This window comes from Rhinatrema bivittatum, chromosome 2 (assembly GCF_901001135.1).
Source record: "Rhinatrema bivittatum chromosome 2, aRhiBiv1.1, whole genome shotgun sequence".
Lineage (NCBI taxonomy): Eukaryota > Metazoa > Chordata > Amphibia > Gymnophiona > Rhinatrematidae > Rhinatrema > Rhinatrema bivittatum.
Genome location: NC_042616.1, coordinates 301,466,135 through 301,479,327, shown reverse-complemented (window position 1 = coordinate 301,479,327; position 13,193 = coordinate 301,466,135). Strand labels below are relative to the sequence as shown.

Genomic DNA, 13,193 nt, shown 5'->3' with positions numbered 1-13,193 from the left:
TGGGGGCAGATTTTATAAATTTGCGCGAGGGCGTACTTTTGTTCACGCACCAGGCGCGAACAAAAGTACGCTGGATTTTATAAGATACGCGCATAGCCGCGCGTATCTTATAAAATCTGGGGTCAGCGCGCGCAAGGGGGTGCTCATTTGTGCAACCTGCGTGCGCCGAGCCCGGCACGCGTTGCCTGTTCCCTCCGAGGCCGCTCCGAAATCGGAGCGGCCTCGGAGGGAACTTTTCTTCGCCCTCCCCCCACCTTCCCCCCCCCACCTCCCCCCCCCTTCCCCTCCCTAACCCACCCCCCCCGGCCCTATCTAAACCCCCCCCTACCTTTGTTGCCAGATTTACATAGCAGGCGTAAATCTGTGCGCGCCAGTGGGCTGCTGGCGCGCCATCACCCAACCCGGGGGCTAGTCCGGAGGCCTCAACCACGCACCCAGGCTGGCGCCACGCCCCCGGTCCCGCCCCGTACCGCCCCCTGACCCCGGTCCCGCCCCGGACACGCCCCCTCCCTGCACCTTTTACGAAGCCCCGGGACTTACGCGTGTCCCGGGGCTGTGCGCGCACTGGCGGCCTAAGCAAAATAGGCGCGCCGGCGTGTGCAGGGCATTTAAAATCCGGCCCTTGCTGTATAACAGGCACACTTAAGGTACCTATATTTAGCCTGGACCGATGTTCTATCAGATGCAATCTAATAGGTCTAGAGGTTCTGCCTATATACAATTTTGGACATGATCAGATTAAACATAAACAACATATTCTGAAAAACAATTTGTAAGACTCCTTCTTGTGACTCTGTATCCAGACACAGGATCAACCCAGTCTGTTCCCACTATCGCACTGGCACAAAAATCACACCTAGCACACATTTGATGTGCTGTATCTTGTGGAATGCCCTTGATTTCATTAGATTCTTTAAAACAGGAAGGTACAACGTGGTCCCGTATATCGGGGCCACGTGAATAAGTTATCACCAGCAGTTCTTTAAAAATGTCATGAAGCATCAAAACTTTCCAATGTTTCCTAACTGATGAGGCAATTGCTGCTGCCAGTGTGGTGTTTCAAAACACACACTAAGTGGGCATGTGCCACCTTTGGTTTGCACTTCAATAATTCCTGACGATCTGAAAATTTGGCTCGTTTGTATGTGCGTTTGATGGCAACATTTGGGTAACCTCTTGCTTTAAATCTATGTGACAACAACTGTGCTTGTTTCTCAAACTCTGTGACCTAAGAGCAAATCTGTTTTATACAAAAAAACAGACTCGTTGGTAACCCCAATTAAAATGAAGTAGAGTGGTGGGTTTGATATTGCAGCAGGTTATATCTGTCTGTGGATTTACAATACACTGTTGTACAGACGCATCTTTGTCCATACTGTATCCAAACATCTAAATATGCAATAGTGGATGTGCTCCATTGTGCAGTGAACTGCAAATGTTTGTCCAAGGTGTTGATCCACTGGATAAAATTATTTAGTAACAACTCAAAGGCAGTCCAGTTCAAAAAGATATCATCAATATATTGATACCAACAGACAATGTATTGCTACTACTGAGAAGGATAAATATTTTGTGATTCAAACAATGCAACATGAAGATTACCCACCGAATGCGCCATAGGGGACCCAATTGGGATCCCATGGGTCTGTTGAAAAAAATCGCTTATAAAATAATTGTTGCACTATGGAATTGTTCTAAATCAGCAATGAATTACGTTGCAATATGTTGGGGCTCCAATCTTTATGTAACTACGGTGTTTACCACATCCAAAGCTTTTGATTAGAAAATGTTTGTATAGACATTCAAGCAGAAACATAGGCAACCACGTGGCCAGGTTTGTGTGGCAGGCTGCAATTTTAGCATCAACTAGTGACTTGGTTTTTCTAACAAGTTGAAAATTTTTTCGTAACCAAATGTCTCAGCTGAAATGCAGGTGCTCAGGTAGTCTGGTCTACACAGGGGACTTAATATACTCACTAGTAGCTCTTTAGATTAGTCTGTGATAAAAAGAGTCAAACTAACAGCTGCATCTGTCTGGCACGCTGCAAGTACTGTAATAACTAGATGATCTATCAGAAATGTAGGAAGTAACATAATCAGGTCTGTTTGGCAGGCTTCATAGGGAACCCAGCAGGATATATGTTTGGACGGTGATCGTGTTAATATTGCTGTCTATTTAGATTATTACAGAGCTTTGGGGTTAAGAATGGGAAAAGCAAGTGCTAGTGGGAATTAATTGGTAGGGGTGGGGGTGGGGGTGAGGGGATGTCTTGCATACTCTCCTATGCAGGATGGAAGAGTACAAAGGAGGAAAGTAAAAAGAAGAAATCATTAGAGATGTGAATCGTGTCCTCGATCGTCTTAACGATCGATTTCGGCTGGGAGGGGGAGGGAATCGTATCGTCGCCGTTTGGGTGTTTAGAGTATCGTGAAAATCGTTAAAATCGTGAACCGGCACACTAAAACCCCCTAAAACCCACCCCCGACCCTTTAAATTAAATCCCCCACCCTCCCGAACCCCCCCCCCAAATGCCTTAAATTACCTGGGGGTCCAGCGGCGGTCCATAGCTAAATCGGGGGAAGGGGGAGGGCAGGAAAACCGGCACACTAAAACCCCCTAAAACCCACCCCCGACCCTTTAAATTAAATCCCCCACCCTCCCGAACCCCCCCCCCCAAATGCCTTAAATTACCTGGGGGTCCAGCGGCGGTCCATAGCTAAATCGGGGGAAGGGGGAGGGCAGGAAAACCGGCACACTAAAACACCCTAAAACCCACCCCCGACCCTTTAAATTAAATCCCCCACCCAAATGCCTTAAATTACCTGGGGGTCCAGCGGCGGTCCGGAACGGTCTCCTGCAATTGAATCATGTTGTCTTCAGCCTTCGCCATTCTGCGCCGCCATTTTGCAAAATGGTGGCGGCCATAGACCAACACGATTCGACTGCGGTCGAGGTCGTTCAGCGGGGGTTCCGGACCCCGGCTGAATGACCTCCTGCAGTCGATCTCCTGCCGGCGCCATTTTCCGTATGGAAAACGATTCGCAGCAGGAGATCGCTCCCGGACCCCCGCTGGACCCCCAGGGACTTTTGGCCAGCTTGGGGGGGCCTCCTGACCCCCACAAGACTTGCCAAAAGTCCAGCGGGGATCCGGAACGACCTCCTGCAGTCGAATCGTGTTGGTCTATGGCCGCCGCCATTTTGCAAAATGGCGGCGCAGAATGGCGCCGGCTGAAGACAACACGATTCAATTGCAGGAGGCCGTTCCGGACCGCCGCTGGACCCCCAGGTAATTTAAGGCATTTGGGTGGGGGATTTAATTTAAAGGGTCGGGGGTGGGTTTTAGGGGTTTTTAGTGTGCCGGTTTTCCTGCCCTCCCCCTTCCCCCGATTTACGATTTTTTGACGATAAATCGGGGGAATTGGTATTGTATCGTGGCCCTAACGATTTTTGAAGATTTAAAATATATCGGACGATATTTTAAATCATCAAAAAACGATTCACATCCCTAGAAATCATGTAGTTACTCACACTCTGTGGCTGACATCTAAGATGTAACCTTAGCAGTGATGACAGAATAACTGTGCAGATTGAATGAGCCAAATGGTCTTTTTCTGCTGTCATCTACTATATCTGTTGTCATGTTACTATGAAAGACAGATCACCAGTTCTGTTCAATATACTTCAACTATGGGGTCCCTTAAGAGATTTCACTTAGGAATAGTTAGTCTGACTTAGATTTAATCTTTACCAATTCTAAATCAAATAGATTTAGTATGGCTTGGTTACTACTTCTATTTTTTTCCATTGACAACTGATCAGGGAAGCAGACAAAGCCTACCCAGTTAAAATCCACTTGTCAAGACTGCAATTTTTTTTTTTAAAGAATAAATACTAATGTTTCAAAATTACTTTTATGCAAGCATCTTCTCTGTTGCTAGCAAATAAGTGCTATCAACTTGCTGTGAAATCTTCCAGTATTGTGTCAACTATGGACTTTCTCTTTAATAATAACAAAAAGTCAGTTGGATCATATATCCAAATTTGCCATTCAGGCCACTAGATGGGCCTCTTGAGGCATGTGCATACTGTTGAAGAGTAGGCAAGTTTATTCAAGGGAAAGAGACATCTCTAAAATATGTTCATCTGTGCAATCATTTTACAGTCCTATCTGCCTCCTTTGTCTGATCCATTCCGGTCTGAAGAGACTCACAAAAATTCTAGCTAAACCCATCCTGGTTCTTATTTGATTCCCTTTTTTATACAAATCTCAAAACTGGACAAGGGTGACTCATGTGTTTGATATTTTCTTGATAAATAACTATCAGAGTCTCATACAATATGTAGGGGAACTGCACATTTTAAGATACATTTTCTTGTTCCATCTCCTCCACTCCCAAATGGCCTGCAAAACTGAACAAATATCTAAGCTAGACCACTAATCTGAACTGGTATCTAAACTGAGCCACAGCCAGTTGGCCCAGTCTTAGATTATATTGGATTCATATTGCTATTCGAATCTTTACAGGACTCTACATCATGCTGTGAGTTTACTGAGGAAGTCCATGAATTTTACACAGGCCAGCACTGTAGTACTCAATGAATTCAATGGCAGGATAATATTTTGTGCCATATTTATATTTACTTTATTCAAATTTAATGCAATTAAAACTCATTTTAATATGATTTCAAGTATAAAATTACTGAACATTTACCTGTACTCGTGTGACATGTAGATACATAATACAAGCCACAAGGAAGCATGTACAGAATACCAGTAGAACTAGGACTATGGTACTCCTAAAAGAAAAACAAAAGGCAAAGATGAATGGCATTGCATTGCAGAGTGCCCGAGCTAAGACAGTTACATTGGCTATATACTCCAATAAACTGAACCTAAATTGTAATCTGAAAATCTAACACAAGAGGTACAAGAGTGACCCACATTACTTTCCAAATAGTCATTGTATTTCCATGTGTGCAAATCTATATCACTTGAACTCATGGTTATCTATGATCCCAATGTAATTATTCTTGTAGTATAGAGAGTTCTTTGAGAAAACTGGAGATTTTCTTTGGGGTAGAAACATTAAAATCTTCCAAACCTGATGATATTTTATGAAACCGCATGAATCTCAAAAGCATAATACCTAAGATATTTTCAAAGAATCTTGATTATTGCTACAAAATTCAAGCACAAGCATTCACAGGATTCCCATAGTTACTCAAAGGGAATTCCAAGATTTTTACAGATGTGCATTCATTAGACAATTTCAACGAAATTTCAACGAAATTGTCTAATTCAACATGGTTCGGGGGCAACGAAGTCCGAAAAGAATTTTTCTGAAATTTCAGAAAATTAATATTTCGGGTTAGTGTACACTAACGAGAGTTAGTGCGTGCTAACTTTAAAACATTAATGTGTGCTAACAGGACTTAGCATGCACTAACTCCTGTTACTGTACACTAAACTGAAAATCAGGGGCCCACGAAAAAAAAATCGGAACCGTGGGAAAACTGATGTTTCCTGCAGGGGCCCGAAAATGAAGTCCGAAACAAAATTAAAGAACAATGCACATCTCTAGTAGCTATTGAACAGAAAGGAAATTAATAGACCTATGGGATCCTATTTTCAGATGTATTACCTGTCTAACTGGCCAGTCCTACACACAGTCATCTGTTACACAAACATTTATAGGCTTAACAAAAGGATGTCACTTGCATACTGGATCAATAGTTATCCCAAAAAAATCCCACCCTGTGATATATTCGAGAAATATTATCTCAGGTCGGGGCCGAACGACGCGGCGTTTTGGGGGCGGGCCCGGGGGCGTAGTTTCGGGCCGGGGCGTTCCAGGGGCATGGCCGCGTTCTCCGAAACCGCCCCCGGGTCGGGTCTCGGCACGCCAGCAGGCCGCTGGCGCGCGTGGATTTACGTCTCCCTCCGGGAGGCGTAAATCCATGGATAAAGGTAGGGGGGGTTTAGATAGGGCCGGGGGGGTGGGTTAGGTAGAGGAAGGGAGGGGAAGATGAGGGGAGGGTGAAAGAGAGTTCCCTCCGAGGCCGCTCCGATTTCGGAGCGGCCTCGGAGGGAACGGAGGCAGGCTGCGCGGCTTGGCGCGCGCCGGCTGCCCAAAATCGGCAGCCTTGTGCGCACCGATCCAGGATTTTAGAGGATACGCGTGGCTATGCGCGTATCTTATAAAATCCAGCGTACTTTTGTTTGTGCCTGCTGCGCAAACAAAAGTACGCGATCGCGCAGTTTTTAAACATCTACCCCAATGAATTTGAGGAATTATCCCTTATTGCCACGACAAGGGGTTCAAGTATCAGAGATATGGTGGTGCATGCCGATATATTGAAGAACACTAGACAAGGGTGGCAACAGGGATCTCATACAGCATGTCAACGTTGTGACATGTGTGCTAACACGATAGAGGGCACAGAATGGCAGGATCCTATAACAGGGTATCGCATCAAAAGAAAAAGGGATACAAATTGTGTCTCGAAAAATGCGATATACTTGATACAATGCCCGTGCCCCACAAATTATATCGGCAGGACATCCAGAACCATCAAAACAAGACTAATAGAACATAGGTCAAAACTTAAGACTAAAACTTTGGAAGCCCCAATCGTGGATCATTATGTGAATCAAGGCCACCAGTTTGTCCAATTAAGATGGACAATTATCGATACCGTGGAAGTGAACCCATGAGGTGGAGATCAGAAGAGAAATTTAAACTATTGCGAGCAGCAATGGATTTTTAAATTAAATACGGTGGTTCCATTCGGATTGAATGAGGCAATCGAGTGGGTGTCACTGTTGTAGTATGCTCCGAGACTTCATGTAGGTTTAAAGGGAATGGTAAAGAACGACTGACGTAAGACGTAAGTCTTTCCATTGGTGGATATTTGATCTGCTGACCAATTTAAAATGAACAGCTTGGGGGCGAGTTGGAGAGGAAACACCATTCATTCACAATTTAAATACCCGACAGTGAGGAGTAAAGAATATGCGCGGACTCCCCTGAGGAAGAAAAGGTTGTCTTTTCGAAACATGGCCGTGTTGGGAGAACTCGAAAGATAAGTGTTTAATTGGGACATTGTAATCAGAGGTTAAAGTAAAATGGTCGGCGTTATATGAAATACAGAATACAAGAGAAGTATTTGGTAGATTTCCAAATTGTAACCCTATTGCTAGGGAGAACTCGAAAGACAAGCATTTAATGGGACATTGGAACCAGAGGTTACAAGTTATATAAAACACATAATATAAGAGAAGCATGTGGTAGATTTCCAAATGGTAATCCTTGCAAGACACATATTAGGAGAAACAATTGTATAAGTAAAACGTCGTGGACATTAAGACAGAGGATATGAAGAAATGTTCTAATATCATTGATTATACATTTGAGGGAATTGCAAGTAAACCTTACTGGATTATCTAAATGTTTCAGGAGTTCAAACAATAGGACCAGCTATATTTACAGAAATTCAACATAGGCACAAAGAGGGTTACATTTTAGAAATGTTATTATACATACAAAAATATAATAAAAATAATTAATTCAATAAAAGAATGAGTGGGAGGGTGGCAAGTTCATGATTACATTTACATGAACACTGAACAAGGCCGTGGAGGCATGCATCAGAATAACGTGTGAAACTTGCCACATCCCATTACAATATTTTTTTAATAAAATTTGAAAATAAAGTTAGTTTGGATCTGACATAATATTTCTCGAATTTATCACAGGGTGGGATTTTTTTTGGGATAACTATTGATATGATTTGTCTTCACCTGTAGCGGAGATTTATTGATAGAATACTTGCATACTGGAGACAGCATGCACAAGAAGCAGTAGATCATTTTATAGGTAATTTCTAGGCAGTCTGCACTTAGAATATTCTTCATAATGATATGAGAAAAACTACTAAAAAGATACAGCTATGCAAATGAATATTATGGGCAGCCAGGACTGATGGCCCCTTTCCCTTGACTCCTTACAAAACATCACTAAATTAAAAAACTCAGGCACAAAATTTGGAAGTCACAAAAGGCCGCAACTTTATTTACATTCAAAACACCAGAGCCAACGAAACAGCACAAGTATCTCCCCCCCCCCCCCCAACAAAGGAATCATCCACCTCGCCCCAGCAAGATGCTCTCTTCACAGGCCACCAAACTGTTATAACCAGTGGCATCCCGCCACTCACCAGGACCCCCACCACAGCCCAGCAAGGGGTCCCAACCATATAACTGAACCGAATCACATGCAACTCAAGTAACCAGAGTCAAGATAACCAGCCACCTAGCGGATTCCTTGCTCTCAACTCCACCCCCCGAAGATCCATGGCTCTGATACCTCCGTCAAACCCCCAAGCTGCGACAAGCCCCAACAATACTCTGAGAAAAAAGATGGAGGGAGGGAGAGAAGCAGGATAGGTGCTCTGGATAAAAGGGGGTGACTCCGCACGGTACCACCCTTTTTTATACTCCGACCCCCGTCAGTTCAAAAATATGTACCTTGATGCACTGGAGCCAACCAACCACGATCTGGCAGGATTGTAAATAGTCCATCCCAGTGCACCAATTCAGATACTACACCCCTAACGCCCCTCCCCCCACTTCACACACTAGCTTAACTGCCATCAAGGAAGGAGGAGCTGGCCTGCTGCCCATATTATCATGGGGCATCCTGAGACCGGACTCCTCCTGCCCTCCCAACAAACTCGTACAAAACAAAATGATACCTATAAAAAAAAGAAACAAAAATTTCAAAATATGGAGATATCCTTCAAAAACAAAAGAGGGAAATAGAAAATGAAATAGCAAAAAACTGTTCAATTATAAAAGGTCATTGGACCTAGTCCAGATGTGGCAGGGGGAGTAAATGGTTGAAAATCTGCTTTTGATATTATTATTATCCAGGTTTACACCTTTGCTATTTCTTGATTTCAATGATTTTTTTTTTTTTTATTTGGGAAACAGTTATTCCCCCTCTAACTTGGAATTTAAGGTAGGTTTATCTTAGCAACCCATGTTTTTCTTCACCAAGGCTTTATTGTGAAGTGTATTTGGTTTTTGGGTAATTGCCAGGTACTTGTGGCCTGGTTTGGCCTCTGTTGGACACAGGATGCTGGGCTTGATGGACCCTTGGTCTGACCCAGTATGGCATGTTCTTATATTCTTAATTTTAAATTTCATAAATAAATTTAAAAAGAACAATAATTATGTTTAGAACTTAAACTGCATTTTGTTTTTTGAAAATATTTAAAATTATCCTCATTAATATGACTTCTAGTAGCAGATTGATACCTGATATAATGGAAATTTTAACTGCAATATAGCACACAGAGAAAAAAGTTTATAAACAGTTAGAGGGCCTTATTTTCTAAGGCTATCACATGCTTGCGCCACCAGCGCAAGCGTGCGATAGCTAGAAATCATAGCGCACGCCTGCGAAGGGGACATTGGGGTGGATTCGGCCCCGGAAGAGGAGGAATTGGGGCGTCACCGGGGCCGACTTCGCGAAGACGGCACAGATAGCGAAAAGGTAAGGAGACTTTTCGCTGCCTATTTCACACCGAATAACTACACCTTTTATGTTGTAGTTATTCGGTGCGTCACCGGCAGCGATCGCACCGTGGCTGTGCGATCTCTGCCGGCTAGCGCATAGGCTCGGCGGCGTACGCAAGCTCCGGGACGCGCGTAAGTCCCGGGGCTTTGTAAAGGGGGCGTGTCGGGGCGTGTCGGATGGGCGGCACGGATTTTGGGGCAGGGCGGGAGGCGTGTCGGGGTGTGACGCTGGCCCGGGGGCATGGTCGAGGCCTCCGGACAAGCCCCCGGGTTGGGTGATGGCGCACCAGCAGCCCGCTGGCATGCGCAGATTTACGCCTGCTTTTGGCAGGCGTAAATCTGCCAACAAAGTTAGGGGGGGTTAGATAGGGCCGGGGGGGGGGGGGGTCGCTTAGGTAGGGGAAGGGAGGGGAAGGTGAGGGGAGGTGGAAGGAAAGTTCCCTCCGAGGCCGCTCCGATTTCGGAGCGGCCTCGGAGTGAACAGGAAGCGTGCGCTGACCCCGGATTTTATAAGATACACGCGGCTATGCGCGTATCTTATAAAATCCAGTGTACATTTGTTCGCACCTGGTGCACGAACAAAAGTACGCACGCGCGTAAGTTTATAAAATCTAGCCCAGCAGGTGTAGATCTGCGCGCGCCAGCGGGCTGCTGGCTCGCCATCACCCGACCCGGGGGCTGGTCCGGAGGCCTCGACCATGCCCCCGGGCCGGCGTCACACACCCGACATGCCTCCCGCCCCGCCCCAAAATTCGTGCCGCCCACCCGACACGCCCCCAACACGCCCCTTTTGCAAAGCCCCGGGACTTACGTGCGCCGCCGAGCCTATCCAAAATAGGCTCGGCACATGCAGGGGGGGTTTGGGGTAGGTTTTTGTGGGGTACACGCTTATCTTACGCGCGTACCCCTTTGAAAATCTACCCCTGCATGTATATGGCAGTCTGAAGATCTACAGTATTTTAAAACCTATCTTTTATCAGGTATGTAAAATTATAAAATTGCAAATAGGAAGTGGAGACAATGAGCGGTATACACTATCGGTGAAAAACCACAAATAGGGATAGTATAGCCCTAAGAGTTCATGGCTCCTTATATTGAATTAATCAAAAGGATGAAGCAAGGAGAACATTAAATCAAGCATTTCCACCTTTTATTCATAAGTGCTTGGAAGGAGGTTTCGGTCTCCCGACACGGACTATGTTTCGTCACATAGGCTGCGTCGGGAGAGACAGAGGCCCAGAAAATCAACTGATACTAATGCCAGAGGGTTCCCAGGACATAAGCCAATGGTCGTGTCCGTATGTTCTAGCAGGAGAAAACACAGGTGTTGAGTGAAGGGCACCTTGCGGAGGGTTATCCAGGAAAGAGTGAGCTGCTGGGCGCAGTGAAATAAATCTCGAAACAGTTTCCGATTGGACTCTGTATATGGCTGGCCTTTTAACCAGAATTACTCAAAAGGGGGGAGGGCTCCAACATAAACATTGAAAGGCAGCTGGAACTTGGATTCTTACCACAGGTTTAGACCTTCGAAAGGAAGATGGTCTATTCTAGTTGTTGTTTCCAGTTTTACCGTTTACTGACTTTCTGACTTTATAATTACTTACTTACACGGCAACTATATTTATGTATATGCCTAAGGTACTACCCTGTTAGCGTTGATAGATATGTCTATAATGTATAGTCCGATGGTTTACTATGCTTGTACAGAGGTGAATCTTATGTTCTCTTATGTTCTCTTTGTAGACCTCTTGATTGTGTGATGGAAATATTCACTGTTCACCAGTGGTCTAAGATGCATATAACATGTTCTTGCTTGTTTAACTTGAAAATCCTAATAAAAACAGTTTAAAAAAAAAAAAAAAAAAAGAAAGGCAGCTGGAATAGTGAGTTGACATATACAGAGACTGATCGGAAACTGTTTCAAGAATTATTTCACTGCACCCGGCAGCTCTTTCCTGGATAACCCTCACAATCACCAAAGCAAAGTTTGAGAACCATGAGAGAATGGTTGTCACCACTCCTTCACAAAGCTGGAGGAAACATCTTTGTCTGGGCACACCTGCACCCCTTCTGCCAGATAAACAAGCCCATGGGGGAATAGTACCAATCAGGAGGCATTCTGGTCCATCTAGCATATCATTCCATGTTTATACCCACAGGGAAGAGTTCAGTGAAAAACCACAATCTGTATGGATGGGATACTGGAGTATCAACCCTTCATCTAGGCCCCTGTGGCTCCCTGGTATAGGGGACAAAGCAATGGATTTTTATAGCACTTTAAGGAAAAAAAGGACCAAACCAAACCTCACCCAAGAAACCATAAACATAATAAAAGGTTATGAAGCACATTTGCATAAAGGTGGTGTTCTCAGACCCTGTGAAGCTCTTGCTTGACATGATCTCAATGTTCCTTTAGGGATTTTGAAAACACAAGATAATAGGAAATTGTCTGGAAAAGAATCAATGACTAGCCATTAATTAATTATCACAAGAAATGCAAAGAACTCCAGTATTTTTTTGTGTTTTGTTAAATTTTTATTAACTTTTTTTTCATTTTTTCCCCAAATGCAATCACGATTGAACAATAGTATTAAACTGTTCCCAGACCCACCCCCAGCCCACCCCTTTGACAGAGCCTGGCACTTCCTTGCATACTGGGAGATATGTGCATGACAGGGCCGTTTTTAAAATGCGCACGGCGCACGCACAGCCCGGCCACACATACATCTCCTGGTTTTTGCGCACCCTGGACTTTTAGAATTTAGCCGCAAGTTAATTAATCCTCACCTCACATGTACATGTTTTCTTGGAATTTGTAGTGTTAGCGGCCTTGTGTCTGTTCTAAGTATATTTTCTATAATCTTAGATGGAATCTCAATTGGCCTCATCCTTGTTTTAGTTCTATTAAAGTCTCTGTAATCTCAGATGGGATGTAAACTGCTTATCCCTGTTTCTAGATGGAATATCAACTAACTTCATATCAGTTCAAAATGATCAGCATCTTTATCTAGCTTATAGTATCTGACTGTCTATATAAACAACTACAAGGTTGTAACACAAATGTCATGTTACAATGTTACACTTGTTAGCAATTATAAAGGCTACTTGTGAAAAATCAAATACTTAGGAGAACAGGAAGAATGACTTCTTGTATGACATGACAAAAAGTGTTTCAATGAGACAAAGGACCTATGAGCACCCATATCACCACTGCTGTCACATGAGCAGCAGCTAACATCGGGAGGCACATGCTCCAAGAACTATGGCAAAAGGCTCACCGACTCCTTGAGGAGGCAACAGAACATTCTAAAAGGCGGGCAGATAAAAAAAAAATGATATTATCCAGCAAATCTACTCCAGCCTGGAGAGTTAGTGTGGCTCAGTATAAAACACCTGTACTTTAAGATGTCCTCCTTAAAGTTTGCGCTGAGATTTGTGGGACCATTTCCCATAATCCAGCAAGTGAATCCAGTGGTTTATAAACTAAAACTGCCCCTTACTCTCTGGATACACAACCTCTTCCATATATCCCTTTTGAAACCAGGCACCCATCCAAACTATCAATGGTAAATATCCCAGTCTTCAAGCTTCACTTGAAAGTACTCAACCCCA

General features: G+C 44.2%; 1 protein-coding gene across 1 annotated transcript in view; it reads right to left on the bottom strand.

Annotated features, from left to right (window-relative positions):
- The window catches only part of ADCY1 (adenylate cyclase 1), a 676,474-nt gene that overhangs the window by 214,038 nt on the left and 449,243 nt on the right, over positions 1–13,193 (bottom strand). The window contains exon 14 of the mRNA XM_029587086.1: positions 4,714–4,798. Coding sequence (XP_029442946.1) covers positions 4,714–4,798 — 85 coding nt within the window. The remainder of the gene's footprint in view (positions 1–4,713; positions 4,799–13,193) is intronic.